Source organism: Bubalus bubalis, chromosome 4, assembly GCF_019923935.1.
Source record: "Bubalus bubalis isolate 160015118507 breed Murrah chromosome 4, NDDB_SH_1, whole genome shotgun sequence".
NCBI classification, from domain to species: domain Eukaryota; kingdom Metazoa; phylum Chordata; class Mammalia; order Artiodactyla; family Bovidae; genus Bubalus; species Bubalus bubalis.
Genome location: NC_059160.1, coordinates 162,786,171 through 162,801,615, shown reverse-complemented (window position 1 = coordinate 162,801,615; position 15,445 = coordinate 162,786,171). Strand labels below are relative to the sequence as shown.

General features: G+C 40.7%; 1 protein-coding gene across 2 annotated transcripts in view; it reads left to right on the top strand.

Moving 5' to 3' along the window:
- ERCC6 (ERCC excision repair 6, chromatin remodeling factor) overlaps window positions 1-15,445 on the top strand; it is a 71,809-nt gene that overhangs the window by 22,952 nt on the left and 33,412 nt on the right. For both annotated transcript variants that reach the window (XM_006061860.4, XM_006061861.4), the window contains exons 6-7: window positions 7,845-7,973; window positions 11,705-11,863. In XM_006061860.4, the coding sequence (XP_006061922.3) occupies window positions 7,845-7,973; window positions 11,705-11,863 (288 nt within the window). The remainder of the gene's footprint in view (window positions 1-7,844; window positions 7,974-11,704; window positions 11,864-15,445) is intronic.

Sequence of the window (15,445 nt, the reverse complement as noted above, 5' to 3'; positions counted from 1 at the left end):
GATCACAAAGAGTTGGACACGACTGAGTGACTTAACTGAACTGATGTGTTTTTTCAGCCCAGATTATCTGTAATCAGAACTGTTAATTGATTTCACTGTTACTTGGGTAAGTTAGCAGGTGTCCCGTGAAGAGTGGGTTTTGACCCACCCTGCACAGCAGCAAGGTGTGGACGGAATCATGTTATTGTGCACAAACAATGGCCATCTTTCCTCGCTCTAGACTTTCACACCGATGTTTCTTGAGACAAATTTGAATTGACGTTTTAGAATTTAGTTTGCTCTTGTAGAAGTGTTTTCATTGTATAGCATTTAGAGAGGTGATTATTGACCTTTTTGGCTGGTGCTGTGAGAAAAAGGGTGATTTTTTTTGCAAGTTTGAAAATGTTTTTGAAACTCAAGATTATGTAACAGGAGCACAGACTCCAGGTTGAGACCTTCACATTGGTGATCTTGAGCAGGCTGCTTTACCTGTCCCTGCCTACCTTTCTTTAATTAAGAAAAAGAGATTAAGAATAGTATTTGTCTCATAGAGTTGTAAGGATTAAATTGTTTAATACATGTAAACACTTAGAGCAGCACCCCGCACGCTTAATCAGTTACTCTTAGTTGTTGTTATTAGGGTGTTTTCTGCCTCTAAATTTAGAAAATATATTATGTATTAAAACATAGTATGTATGTATATATAATTTCAAAACATAGCTTGTCCACAGCTGAGGGGGCATTTTGGTGGTTGTTCAGTCGCTAAGTTGTGTCCAACTCTCTGTGACCCAGTGGACTGCAGCACACCAGGCTTCCCTGTCCTTCACTGTCTCCCAGAGTTTGCTCAAACTCATGTCCTTTGAATTGGTGATGTCATCCAACCATCTAATCCTCTGTCGCCCCCTTCTCCTCCTGCCCTCAATCTTTTCCAGCATCAGAGTCTTTTCCAGGGTTGTCTCTTCACATTATGTGGCCAAAGTATTGGGGCTTCAGCTTCGGCCCTTCCAGTGAATGTTCAAGGTTGGATTTCTTTTAGGATATATGGCATAGTGGGTGCAAATCACAGGCCATGGAGTCAGAATGCCCAAGTCTTACCGAGTAGCTATGAGGTCCTGTGTATCTCCACATCTATAAATGACAGTACCTTCTTCAAGGGTGACGATAGGATTACAAAAGGTAATATATCTGAGACATTGGCAGCTATCAGACACTCAACAAAAATTAGCTAGTCCTGTTATGTGTATGTCCATTAGATAAAACATTTTCTAGTAAGATTTCATCAAGCCAGTAAGAGGGTCTATGAGAATCATGAGGAAGAGCTTATATAAATATCGATATGTATGAAAAGAAAACGTTTTCCAGGGTAAAAAGTGCTATTAACAATTATATTTAATATGCATTGCCAACTCATATGGCATATGCTGTTATAAACTTAGTTTTGTTTAATGTTAGGCTTTTCTTAACTTTCATATATTTCTTATTAATATGATTATGTCCACTTAGTGATAAAATATCTATATAAGTACATTATTAACAGTTGGGGAGAAATAAAAAATTATTTCTCCTTTGAACACACTAGGGGGCACTGGACATCTGCCCAGGGGGCATTCTTCTAACCAATAGCCTACTCGTTGGCTCTGAGTGTGGGTGGGTCAAGATTACACTGGTTCTTTGTAGTTTTCTCTGTTTAGAGGTCAGTGTTCCAGATCCTTCTCTTGTGCCTTGTAAGGCTTGGTTTTCTACATCTTCGCTTCACTCAGCGAGTAGGACATTGTGCTCAGAGTGACCATGATAATCTTCATCTTGGCTGATAGTACAGGCACGGTAGCGTGATGGTCTTCTAGACTTGGTACGCTTAACTCCTGCCCACCCTAGATTGCAGTTCCACAGTGTCCTGACATTTGTTACTATCCACATTTAACCTACAATTAATTCAGATTTCTCAGTTTTGCTTTTTTGTGTAATCTGCCAATAATTGTGATACAGTGTCTGACATGTATGCAGTATTAAAAATAGTTTCCAAAGCATATAGTAAACATTGCTTCACTTAGTCCTATAAGAACCTGTTATTTGGCTCCTTTGGTGGTCGAGGAGACAGATGCAGCGTTGTCAGATGATGTTTCTGAAGTTCAAGGCCTCCCCTTGCTAATGACAGACCTGTAGCGTCGCTGTCTGCCTACATCCAGTTTCCCCTTCTCAGTGGGTAGCTTGCATCTGTGTTTTTGCTGGTTCTGCTCTGGTAGCTACCACTGGAGTCTGAGGGACTAGAGGAATTAGAAAACCTGCCAGTCAGTAACACACTCACCTCATTTTGTTGGGCTGCAGCTGTGACTGTTATATGTATGGATTAAAGAAAAGATGAAAGTGGCAACACTAGAAACATTATTTCCTTTCCGTTAATGTAAATATAGATTAGGGCTATGTAAACTTCTTTTTTCCTCTGCCAAGAGATGAATCCTCTCATAAAAAGTTGAATCTGTTGCCCAGCCTTTCCCACCTGGTCCTTGGGAGCCTTGGACCCAAACTCAGGACTCCTTATTTCTTCCCATCAGCTGGTGTGCAAAGACCAGTCCTGTTGCAAGGTGAATCCCCTGGGAAGCCCAGAAAAACAGAAACGGGGAATTGGAAACACCTTACAAAATTTTTGTCGTTCAATGTAATGAGCTTCCTCTCTCTTTTTTTTTTTTCCTCCTTGTAAAATTCTAAATTAAACATCTCTGACTTTGCAGTCGCTCTTGGCCAAGCCTCATTCTTTGCAGTGGACCCAGCCATGTTTATGCAGGGGCTACAGCCCAGAGTTATGCATATAGAAGGGGCAGGAAGTGCTGCAGGAGGCAGGCCCAAGGGAGCTAGAACAGGACGTTTCTGGAACCATTGCTGAGGGACCTATTTTATGACCATTTTCAAGCCATGGTTCTCTGCCCCTGGGTCTTCCTCACCCAATTCTGAACCCTGTTGATTCATTTCTTTAGCATTTATCGAGCCTCTGGTGAGGTGGGCATTATGCTAGTCTTTAAAGATATGAAAATGACTGAGACCGTCTCTGACCTCAGGTGGCTCCCAGTCTAACAGGGGAGACAGGTACAGGTGTCAAAAGATGCTCACGCTCTGGTAGTGGAGACATCAGGTGTGCCCAAGGCGCGTGGTATTAGGAAGGCCCCTGGGGGACTGGACACCTCACTGACAGGTTGCGCAAGACTTCTTCCAGGGGTGCTGCTCGGGCTGAGGTCTGAAGGGTCCCCAGGCACGTGAATGAATGTGTGTGTTGCGGGAGGGAGCTTGGGGACAGTGCAGGGCATGCAGATGCTCAGCGATGAGTGGGCTCAAGGTTTGGCATGGTGGCAGCTGGCTGTGTTCTGCTCTGGCATTTTGAACATCCTTGAAATGCTGGAAATTCTCCTTTGAAAAGAAGTTAACTTCTCAGGTGTATCCTCCGGGTTCCATCGACAGGGCATGCCAGTAGGTTACAACTGAAGGACATACTGTTCTGTGCAGTTCAGCTGGTTGTGCAGCCTTGCTGTCTGTCGGGCCTGGGTCCGAGCCGCTGCTGACAGATGGTTGCTGCAGCGTCAGCCCCAGGGCCCACAGCCTGGGCCAGGCTCTCACTCGTGCGCGGATGTGGCGAAGCCAAGCAGCGTTTGCCCTGCCTGCATCTGATTAGAATTATAAGTTTATGTTTATTACTGGGTTCTCTTCTAAGTAGCTGCCAGCAGCCTCAGCAGCGGGCTGACTACGGCAGCCGTGTGGGGACTTGGAAGCCCTGCCAGAGAACACCAGGCCCGCTTGGTTTTATGTGGCTGCAGCTGTGACTCTTACGTGTGTGACTCTTAAAACGAGGGAATAGAAAACGTGACAACGATTACTTTTTCAAAAATGTAAATATTGGACTATTTACTGCCCTGTTCTACTTTTAAAATCCGTCATCTAGCTTATTTATTGAGATAATTGAATTTAGACATTTCTGAGGCCACTTTTAAGATTTCACACCTCTGGGTCCAGATCTTAATTTTGACTCACTCCCAACCATTTTTAGGTTATTCTGTAGTTGTTAACTATCATATAAAAAGGTGGCCACGCTTCATGACAATTAACTATTTACAAATCTGTTATGGCACTTTTAAATCGACATTTTCCTGCAGATACCTTCTGATGGCTAAGAGTCTTTACTCATGGTGCTCATGCTCCTCACAGTCATTTACTGAGCACCCATTTGACAGACTGTCATGGTTTTTGAGCAGAGGTGCCTGCTGCAGAGTCCTCTCGCATGTTCTTGCAGATTGTGTTGAACTGTACATGCCTCTGTTTATTCCTCTGTAAGTGAACACTGGCAGTTCACTCAGGGTTGTATGAGGTTTCGGTAAGTACATATGGTTATATATAATACATTAATTCATTGAGCACCTATTATGCCCTTGTCTTATGATACGTGCTTTATATGTGGCACCTCATTTAATCCCCCCCAAATCCAGTGACTCAGATGCCCCTCTTCCCGCATCTCAGAGATGAGGAAATGTAGATGCTAGAGAGGTTAAGTTGCTTGCTGAGGGCTGAGGTGGTAAGGCATGGGAGTGGGATTGGGTTCTGGACCGTCTGAGCCTGAGGGTTTGAGCCTGTGCTCATTGGGCACATGTCAGACCCGCTTTATTCACAGCACAGAAGTCCCTTTTATACCTGCAGACTGTGCAGGCCGCTCAGCCTGCCAGACTGTAGGACCACGAGTTAAGCACCCTGAAGAGAGCAGTTTTAGACCCTGTTGGCACCTGGGATGGGGAGACATGTGTTTCTCCTGGAGCTGAGGTGGGTCTGGCTCCTCTCCACCCACTAGCACGCCGCGTGGTGGTGCTTGCTGCCCAGCGCTCGGTGCTGCCCCGGTTGGTGGCGCGGGTGGGGCGGTTGGGCGGTCAGGCCTCCTGGTGGTTTGCCGCGTGAGGAATGGCCGCTCTGTGTACCGGGAGAGTCTCTTAGCTGGACCACACGTGCGTGTGGTTTTATAACGCTGGGAGTTTCTGTCTTTAATATGTGCGTACGATTCTACTGGGGCAATTTGTCTTCACAATGATACAAATACTTGTAGGCAATAATGATTTTCTTCCTCACCACCTTTAGTCATCTGTTAGCCAAACTGGATGAATGTTTGTCTCTTTTCATCTTTCTTTATGAAGCGGAAGGCACTGGAATGCAATCATTCTGTGGTGGCTTATGTGGTTTCCTAGGTGCTGTGTGTTCTGTGGCAACATGATGCCCATATATTTCAGAGAAGAAAGAGTGAGAGGGAGGAAGCTGAAACTGTTGAAGCAGCGTGATGTGGTGGGAAATTTAATAGCCACAAAGATTAACTGGCTAAGTCTGAGGAAATAGCTATCATTTGTGAAGTTTAAGGTGTGAAACTCTTGTATGCAAAATATTCAATGACCTTGCTGTGCCTGACTTATAAAGCTGGCATCATCTGGTGCTTACTTTTTCTTCCTGTAACATTATTTTTGAGTAGATGCAAAATGAAGTATTTTTAAGTGGCTGTGATTTTTTAAGTTTTTGTGATTTTTTTTTCCCTCAAAATTTATATTATCCACAAATTTGCTAAAAAGAAATATCTTTTATTATGCAGATGTTTGGTTCTGAGCTCTGATAGTAAGAATTTGGCTACTGAGGGCTATCTCATTATCTGAAATCGCTTGATTGCTAAATTTCAGATACGTATGAAAGTGAAAGTGAAGTCGCTCAGTCGTGCCCGACTCTTTGCGACCCCATGGACGGTAGCCTACCAGGCTCCGCGATCCATGGGATTTTCCAGGCAAGAATACTGGAGTGGGCTGCCATTTAACCCAGGGATCGAACCCGGGTCTCCTGCATTGCAGACAGACGCTTTACCGTCTGAGCCACATATATATCAGGAAAATGGATAGACATCATTTTAGTTTCTAAGTTCTAATTGTAAGGGATACTTTTATATCAGACTTTGTCAGCCTGGCACTGTTGACATTTGAGACCGGATAATATTTTGTTGTAGAGGACTGTCTTGGACATTGTAGGATGTTTAGCAGCATCCTGGCCTCTACCCGCTGAATACTACTAGTATGTCTCCCCTCCCTCCAGCACTGTAGCAACCAGATTGTCCCCAGGCATTGTCGAGTTACTCTGGGGTGGGGTGGGGGTCGCCCTCAGAGGTGCCCAGGTGCCCCCGTGTTGAGAACCAGTGCTGTGTGCCACTGCGCTTACCTAAATTTGTAGATAATGTGCAACTCAGAAGAGGAGCTAAGACTGTTAGAGCCACTTAGAGGTACTTCCTGAATTGCATGGTGATGACTTTTAAGAAAGAAAAATACTAATTGAAGAGAGGAAGAGATTGCCTGCAGAGGTTAAGCACAAAAAGGCCATTAAAAATCTCCCATAAAAGCACTGTCCCGTATTAACTTGATGGCTATGTGGGCTGTTTTCTTAGGCTTGGCCATGCGCTGCCTCTTCCGCTGTCTGCTCTCTGAAAATCAGCAGCGGTGCTTGCTTATAGGCGCTGTGAAGTAGTTTCAGGTCACCAACTGGTTCTTCCTTGCTGATCACAGGTGAGCCTCAGCTAGCCCCTTTCCCTTACTCTGAAGCGCTGAAATTGTCACCAGGCTGGAATCAGTCAGAGGCCATGCTTTAAGGTCTTCCAGCATCTACGCTCAGGGTTGCCTGTCGCCCCCGTGTTTGGCCTCCGTGCTGGTTTGGTGATTGGTATCGGGAAGCACGTTCTTCCACCTGGGCCGCGTGTGCAGTGTTATCCTCTCGTGTTTTCCTCTACCTTCCCTCACACTTTGTTAGTCCTGCATAGTCAGAGCAGGTTAATGACTTCCTAAATGCGTTGCTGTTCTCATCCCCTTCCTGTGAGCTTTCTACTTGGAAGGCATTTATCTCTGTTACTGCTCTATTTCATTTCCACCATTTTGTGAGATTCAAAGTGTCAGTTGCATGCATACTAAAAAAGCTATCCTGTTATTTTGGAAGCAACTAGAATGTGAGGCTGTTGAGTTTTTTTCCTCCCCTATGACACCAGTGTCCATTTTAGTTATACGGGTGCAAAATCCGTCTGACTAAACGGCTGCACCTCTCCAGTAGCCTTGCTGTATCACTGATACCCTCAGATCTTCAGACGTTTCTTCTGTTATACATACATGGAGTCACCCTTCTGAAATATAAATGTTCATCCTATTTCGTATCTGAAAAGCATCATATAACTAAATTTATAACTTAGATTTTACTTAGCGAACACTTTTTCTTCCTCAGTCGTATCATTATCCATACTTTTATATTGTTGATGCCTCTCCCTAATTAAGTAATCAACATGTGAATCTGATACACAGTAATTTTGACCAAAAACTTGCTTTATGTTCCAAGATGTTGTGCTGTTTTATCCTATGACCATCATATCTTTAGCACAGAAATAGTAATTATAAATAAAATTTATTTTTTCTTACATTGTCATTTTGGAGCTATGACATTTAGTATCTATAAATTTAGTTATATTGAAATTTCCACTGAATCTTTTCTAGAATTAAGTTCATATATCTTAGGAACTAGCAGAGAAATTTTCCCTTAGGGTATGCCGGGAGAGGAGCAAGTAGTTTTGATAATGAAATGAGACCTTACAGGAATATTTCTAGAGCAGCTATAATAATTCAAATGAGAATTGAATTGAAGAGGAGGGAAAGGATAATCTTTTTTTTCCCTTGAACATCAGTGTTTTGGGTAACGATGGCAGCAGAAAGCTAAAGGACTGCTCTATTTTGTCTGTTTTTTTTTTTTTTTTTTCTTTGTATTACTTTGAACTGTCTATTTTAATCTGATTTGGAACCAAAGTAATGAAAATATGATTTTTGTTTTCATGGTAGGAGATGGAATAAACGGAGACTGAAGGACAAAGAGAAGAGTTTGAGACTTGAAGATGATTCTGAGGAAAGCGATGCTGAATTTGACGAAGGTTTTAAAATGCCGGGTTTTCTGTTCAAAAAGCTTTTTAAGTATGTGCTACGTGTTCCTCTCTTTACGTCTGTCGTCGCGCCATTGTTACAAATTAATATTTTAGGAACTGCATATAGTTACATGTGGGCCCTCAAGGTACTAGCAGCAATTTATTTTGAATATGGTTACTGTCAAATGAAATTTTAGCCACATGCTGTTCATTAAAATTAGATGATAATAAATTGACTAAAGTGTGCATTCAGTGTGTTTATAAACTTATAAGTCTATGTGGACCTGTATCAGCAGACTAAAAACAACGCTTTAAAAGCTATTTATATCAAGTTATTTTGTTGTTTTTAGCATTTTTAAGGGACCAAATCTCTAATTTCTTAAATCAGATTAATTAAGAAGAATTGCTTATTAAAATCAATATTGCAGAGGTCTTACACTTCTGTGTTGAAATAAAAACTTTGTAGAGATTTTTTTTTTGAGTGTCTTGTACTGTACCTAAGGGTATAATACTTTTGAGCTGACCAAATGTGTATCTAAGTATTTCCTGTAGATGTTATTCTTATATCAAAAGGCAAGATGTAGGCAAACAGCTTCAGGACTGAGTTTCTACCTGAAACTGTGTCTTACATGTGAAGTGGCCCAGGGTTGCAGATACATGGATGCCCTGTGGTAGGTGCGTGTCCGTAGCCCACGAGGTCCGGTACGGTCTCCGTGTCCGGTACGATCTCCGTGATGAACGTAAATCCTGAGCCAGGTGTGCAGTCTCATCCCTCCTGGGATTTACTTAACAAGGTACTTTAGGAAAGCTTCCTTGACGCACACAGGAAGTTAAAGCGTTAAGTAGCTGCTTTCTGTCTCTTGTATCATCACTTGGTGGTCAGGTGCAGGATGTAAACGTCTTTCTTTGAGACACTTGGGTTTAATCTCCTTCATAGATTGAGCTGATAGCCATGCCTGAAACTTGTGCAAGAGGTCTACTTAAAAAGAGCCTGCTTTTTATATTTCCTCTCAAAGAGCTTTTATTATAATTTTAACTTTTCTCTTGAGGGTGGAGGGGACAGAGGGAGTAGTTATTTTATCCCAATAAACATATAAGAAAGCTGAATCCTAAAGATGTGAAGTATCTTGGTGGGGTTGCTATACTGGACAGAACTATAAAGAACTGTAGGGAATCTCTAGTAATTTTTGGAGATGTTTTATAGCCTGTAGAAGTGGCTACTTTGGCTGTTGCTTTTCCCAAATGAAAATTAACTATGGAAAGATAAATAGAGATAATATTTATTGGCAACTCTTTTCATCTTCTCTAAAGTGATTTCTTACTAAGAAACAGGCCAAATAGTATCTGTGTTGTACTAGCGGAAGGAATACCCAGGTTACAGATTAATTTAATGAAGACAGGATACTTCTACATGAGTATTAAGTGATTTGGCAAATACCCTCAAGAATGAAGTCGAATGTGCATTTTTGTCTAAATGTGGGAGCTGTAGATATATTTTTACCATATTTACCACACTATGTGGAATGAAATTAATAGGATATATTTGTACACAAAGGAGTCAGCAGATACTGTTATCTATTTAAGTGCTATTTTCTGCACCATCCTGGTTAACTTTTAAAACTCTATTTTGAAAATTTGCGCAGAAAATACATTTGACTCTGTGATTTAGCAATCAAGTGACAAAAGTCAATCTTTAGCATGCAGTCTTAGCTTAGTGTGGCAGTGATCTGTGGGTCTCCTGTGGTGCTTCAGTCTTGTGGGGGAAGCAGAGTATAGTAATTCTGTTCCTCTTTTACAGCAGTTTGTAAAAATCTTTAACTTTTCCTGAAGAGTAACTTTTTACGTTTTCAAAACAGTTCTGAAAACGGAATTCCATAGCCTGCTTTCCTTTAAAGTATGTACTTGTTTTACAGCGTTTTATTATTAAGGAAATTAAGGCAGCACAGCCTGAGTCAGTCAGTGACGCTGCTGGCATCGGAACCCAGGCCCGGAAGTGCTCGTCCAGTGGCGCGTGCCTGCCGTCCAGCGCGCTGGGGCAGCCCAGGGCCTTCATAGGAAGGGGTCTGTTCTCTGCCACCTTTGCACAGTGTCCCCAGGTGTGGTTGGGGATTCCCATGTGGTGACGTGACTTACAAGGCTGCCTAGTCGCTGTTTTTCCTTAAGTCATTCTTTAGATGCTGTTTGAACGCCCCTGGAAATTACATCTGTAGATGAGGAGACGTCGTGCACACTGTCCCTGCCTCTCGTGGGTCACCTAGAATCCGGACGACCTGACTCCCTCTGGATACCGCGCTGGTCACCCTTACTCCTTTCCTTGTTTCTCGGTTGCCCTCTCTAGGTTCTTTCAGTTGATTGGAGCCGTGTGGGGTGGAGACGGTTTCGTGTAGTGGGAAAGCACTGGAACGACCACCGGGACGTTTTGGCCCCTGTTCTTCCCGGAGGAGTCGGCCCCCTAGTTTTGTGCCTCCGTAAGAGGAGGCTGGTTGACTGGAATTCAGTGGATTGTGAACGTACATCAGTTTTTTGGGGAACTTTTTGGACTAGATTTTTTTCCACAGCTGATTTTCAAAATACTGGGGAAAGTTAATGATGACATACTTACTGAGAGAAGAGTAAATAAAACTAGTTTCACAGGGACTGAAATCCGTGAGATCTTAGGGAGAGATACCATGCAGCAGAGACTAAACATTTGGGCAGTAAAACAGCAAAACTGCCTTCTTTTAGGGTAGCCGTCTCACTAGCCTTGGTATTTTCTTTGTGGGGGGGGGATCTTTAGCTGTCATTGTCTTTTAAGTGCTTTTTCCTTTAGATTTTTAAACTTGGCAGATAATCTTCATGCGTGTTAAATCTTTCTTTCATTCTCAGAAATGTGTTTTGCTTTGTTCCTTTTTAAACTTCACTTTTAGATGATTGAATTAAACATACCATTGATGGGAAAGGGCAAATACCAACTCTCTTTTCTTTTTAGAGGGGAGTGTATTATTTCTATTTGAAATTTTATTTAAAATTTAAATTTAAAATATTATTTAAAATCAAGCTTAAAATTTATTTATTTAAAATTTTAATAGCGCTGACCTTTGTATCTATGATAAAGTCACTGAATCAAGTTCTACTTTAGAATATTAAAAGACCTTTTGTGTTTTTGAGCCTTTAAACTGTTTTTGTTTTTTTCTTGCTTCTGCTAGTAATATGACAGACTCATCTGTTATGTACTAATTTTGTGATTAGCCCTATTCTTCAGACTAGTTTATGGCCTTAAAATTTAATTTTTCCTATAAAAAGATAATATGATTACCAAGTGACTTTTCAACAGTATATACTGTAAATTGTAGTCTTCTCTGTCTTGCTTTTTTATGCTGTTCAGATTGGAAAAGTAAATGTTAATGCATCTTTTCATAGAAAAATTATTAGAACTTTATATAACTAAAAACATTTGAGTTTTTTTTCAGGAGGATATTGAATAAAAGATAATAAGTTTATGCTTGTTTACCAGGCTATTTCTAATGTTGAAAAAGAAATGAAATAGTCCCTAATTACCCTATCTATCAGTTTAATTAGAAATGTGTTAATGTTCTGTAAAGAAAAATGTGTGATTTTATGCTTTAGGTAATCAAAAATGTATGACCTTATGAATATAATACTCATGTAGAACACACATCCGGCGTGTTTCTCTGACTGGTGCTAGAACCTCGCTGAATGATTAATTCATGAGTACTTTCTGTTACGGTCTGTGTCGCCCACCATGCTCATTCTCTTTCCTTGTGGTGTGTGTTGCTGTAGGTACCAGCAGACAGGTGTTAGGTGGCTGTGGGAATTGCACTGCCAGCAGGCAGGAGGAATTCTGGGAGACGAAATGGGATTGGGCAAGACCATCCAGATAATTGCCTTCTTGGCAGGTCTGAGCTACAGCAAGATCAGGACTCGTGGTTCAAATTACAGGCAAGTGCTCCTCTGCAGACTGTCAGTCTGTGGAGCTCAATTAATATTTCATCAGATGTATTGCTGTGGAGGAGGGTCTTGTGAATTATTGATGACATTTCAATTACAATATTCCTTTAATTCTTTTAGTGGGGGACATCAAAGGAAAATTTTTACGAGACAATGGAGCTGTAGGGCAGGAGAAATTAAACATGTAACACTTCTAATGAATTCCAGGCATTGATGCTTCATTTTGCAGATGAGCCCCACTAGATATTTTGGGTCAATACAGTGTCTAAGGTTAGCTTCTGCAAATGGATTGTTTACAAACTCAATTATGTTAATATCAATAGTTTACACAATATGGAATTTTAAATTAGACATAATACCTTTAGTTCCATTTATTAAATTTTACATTAAAATATTTGTTCTGGCAGGAGACCAGGTGAGCATTACAGTAAGTACAAAGTCTATTCATGGGGAAAGTTGAATCTTTGGAGGATTTCTTTTATAATCATTATGCGTGATAGCATTTGTAGATGGTGCTTTTTTTTTTTCAAATGACATTACATACTTGTCTGCTCACTATGCTTTTTCCCTACTCTCCCAGTCTTTAAGAATTTTATATAAATTTGAAAGTCAAAGTCTAAATAATAGAAATATAAAATGATAGAAAACTATTTTTTGGTTGTAATCTTTATTTTCTTTAGGAATTCAAATAAACTATTAACCTTTAATCTTCTGACAGAATAAACATTTAAACTATGCTTGTTCTTTGTGGTAGGAGTGAAGTAGTTTATCTTGAAATCCAGTGAGCATTTCCATATTTAAGCTGTAAGTTGACTTTTTCTGTAAATCAGTAATGGTAGATGAATTATGTAAATCAATTAATGCTAGATGAATTATGTAGAGTATTTAATTTTAAACCCAGATAATCCAACAGCTCCTTGGATTCTAATAGGCTTTACCTAATGAGTAACAGCAAGATATTTACCAGACACTTAGGTCATAGAAACCCCAGGCAGTCACAGGATGTGATTTGACGACCCCTTTACAAGAGTGTTAGTGTGCCTGAAGGCGGCCACGGCAGAAAGTGACTGTCTGCACTCTGGTTCATCACCAGAGAAGTGTTTTCTGAAATGTCCTGTGTGCTGTGGATTAAGTTGCTTCGGTCGTGTCTGATTCTTTGCGATCCTATGGACTGTAGCCCGCCAGGCTCCTCTGTCCACGGGATTCTCCAGGCAAGAATATTGGAGTGGGTCAAATACAAACCATAAACTGTTAAGTAAAGAACTTTTTATTTTAATCTTCAGAGTTTTTTGCTTTGTTTTTATTCCTTACTCTTCTCATTAATTTAGCAGATCAACACATCCCATGAGCAGTACTTAAAGTTTTAGGATATTTTAGAAATACTTACACAGTTGTAGGAAGGGGAAAATATATTGGGGGATTTTTAAATATTAAATGTTCTGTTGTTACTACAATAAAGTGTTGAAGCAGAGTTTGTTTCTTCCGATACTGAAATTCTGCTACATTTCATGTGAAAACATTCCGTCCGAATAGAAAAGTCAAAGTTGAAAATGGGCATTTAGTGTTTTCTTGCCTAGGCATATCATTAATTCACCGTTTGTAAAATGCTTTCTCTAAACAAGCCGTTTGCTCGGCTCGCCTCTGCATTTCTCGTTAGCTTTGGTTGGGTTTTGACGAGAATGCCCTAAGCTGCTCCAGATAGTTTCTAAGACTATCTTCCTTTCCTTAAATGGTTTCTGGGATTTTCTTATTTCCCATCTCTTTTCTTCCCTTCCTTTCCTGTTACCATGAAACTTGCGTGGGGTCTAATACGCCGGGCCTGGGAAACCTAAAATCATCCCTGCCGTGTAGTTTTGATTGAAAAATTAAAACATGTTCTCTGGAGTGGTGACAGTCCAGCTAGGAGTGAGCTGTGGGCTAATAATGAGCAGCAGCTGTAATCACTTAACTGTCAATGTGCGTCTCCTTTCTCCATAATGGAATAGTGTGGCACGTTGGGTTATAGCCCAGATCATCTTTATTAAGATAGTATTGGTAGACGTGGCTTCCCAGAATGCAGTTATATATCAGCCAAACAACTGGTCTCTGTGAGTAGAGGTGTTCAGAGGAGCTTGGTCCCTTCTCTGTGCATGTGCCAGGGCAAATTGTATAACGTTTTTTCTCACAGTTGTATAGTCTGTCCTCCTTTGAAATTAGATGAACTTGGAGTCTTCTCTAGGTTTATGTCCTAAAGAGAAGTGGTCGGATGTGTAGTCCAAGTTCTGCATGAGCCAGCCTTGCTTCATGGGCTGTGTAAATTTCCTCTGAACTCGTGCAAGCTGTAGATTTTGGGGCTTTTATTTGAATGGTCTTAGTATTGTAATTTTAAGGTCAGTGATCCTGGAACCATGGATGTCTCTGGGATACCAAGAAGGAACTTAATGGTAAAAAGAAGTTTTTAATTTTTGTTTCTTTAATGTGTTTTATATGTAATGTCCTTTAAAAAGAGGGAAAAGCATACTTACTGGGGTTAATAAAAATCTATACTGCTTGTTTTCCCGGTTCATAATGTATACGCTATATACTTTTCTCTTTGCCATTCATATTATAGTGATAGGCCCCTGAACTTGATGATGGAGAAGAAATAAATGGTTAACCTTGCAAACTTCAGTTAATACTCTGAAGTCTTGGATATCATTTAGGAAATTCCTAATTACAAATAAATGTGAAAGGACTGAAAAAGTTAATAAACTTTCAAAGGTAAATATTTTTACTTTGTAATTCCTGATAAGTTCAAGGCTATTGAGGGGCAGATTTCTATCCTGCAGGTAGAAATATTTGACCACGGAGGTATTGACTTGTAAACCTACTAGGTAATCAGTGATAATCAAAGATGAAAGAAACTGTAGCCAGTTTGGTAATTGGTACTAATCGCTCTAGTACATTTAGCCCTTTCTTTTTTTTTTTTTTTATTTTTTTAAAATTTTATTTTATTTTTAAACTTTACATAATTGTATTAGTTTTGCCAAATATCAAAATGAATCTGCCACAGGTATACATGTGCTCCCCATCCTGAACCCTCCTCCCTCCTCCCTCCCCGTTCCATCCCTCTGGGTCGTCCCAGTGCACCAGCCCCAAGCATCCAGTATCGTGCATCGAACCTGGACTGGCGACTCGTTTCATACATGATATTTTACATGTTTCAATGCCATTCTCCCAAATCTTCCCACCCTCTCCCTCTCTCACAGAGTCCATAAGACTGTTCTATACATCAGTGTCTCTTTTGCTGTCTCGTACACAGGGTTATTGTTACCAATCAATCAATCAAAAAATGGGCCAAAGAACTAAATAGACATTTCTCCAAAGAAGACATACAGATGGCTAACAAACACATGAAAAGATGCTCAACATCACTCATTATCAGAGAAAAGCAAATCAAAACCACTATGAGGTACCATTTCACACCAGTCAGAATGGCTGCGATCCAAAAGTCTACAAGTAATAAATGCTGGAGAGGGTGTGGAGAAAAGGGAACTCTCTTACACTGTTGGTGGGAATGCAAACTAGTACAGCCACTATGGAGAACAGTGTGGA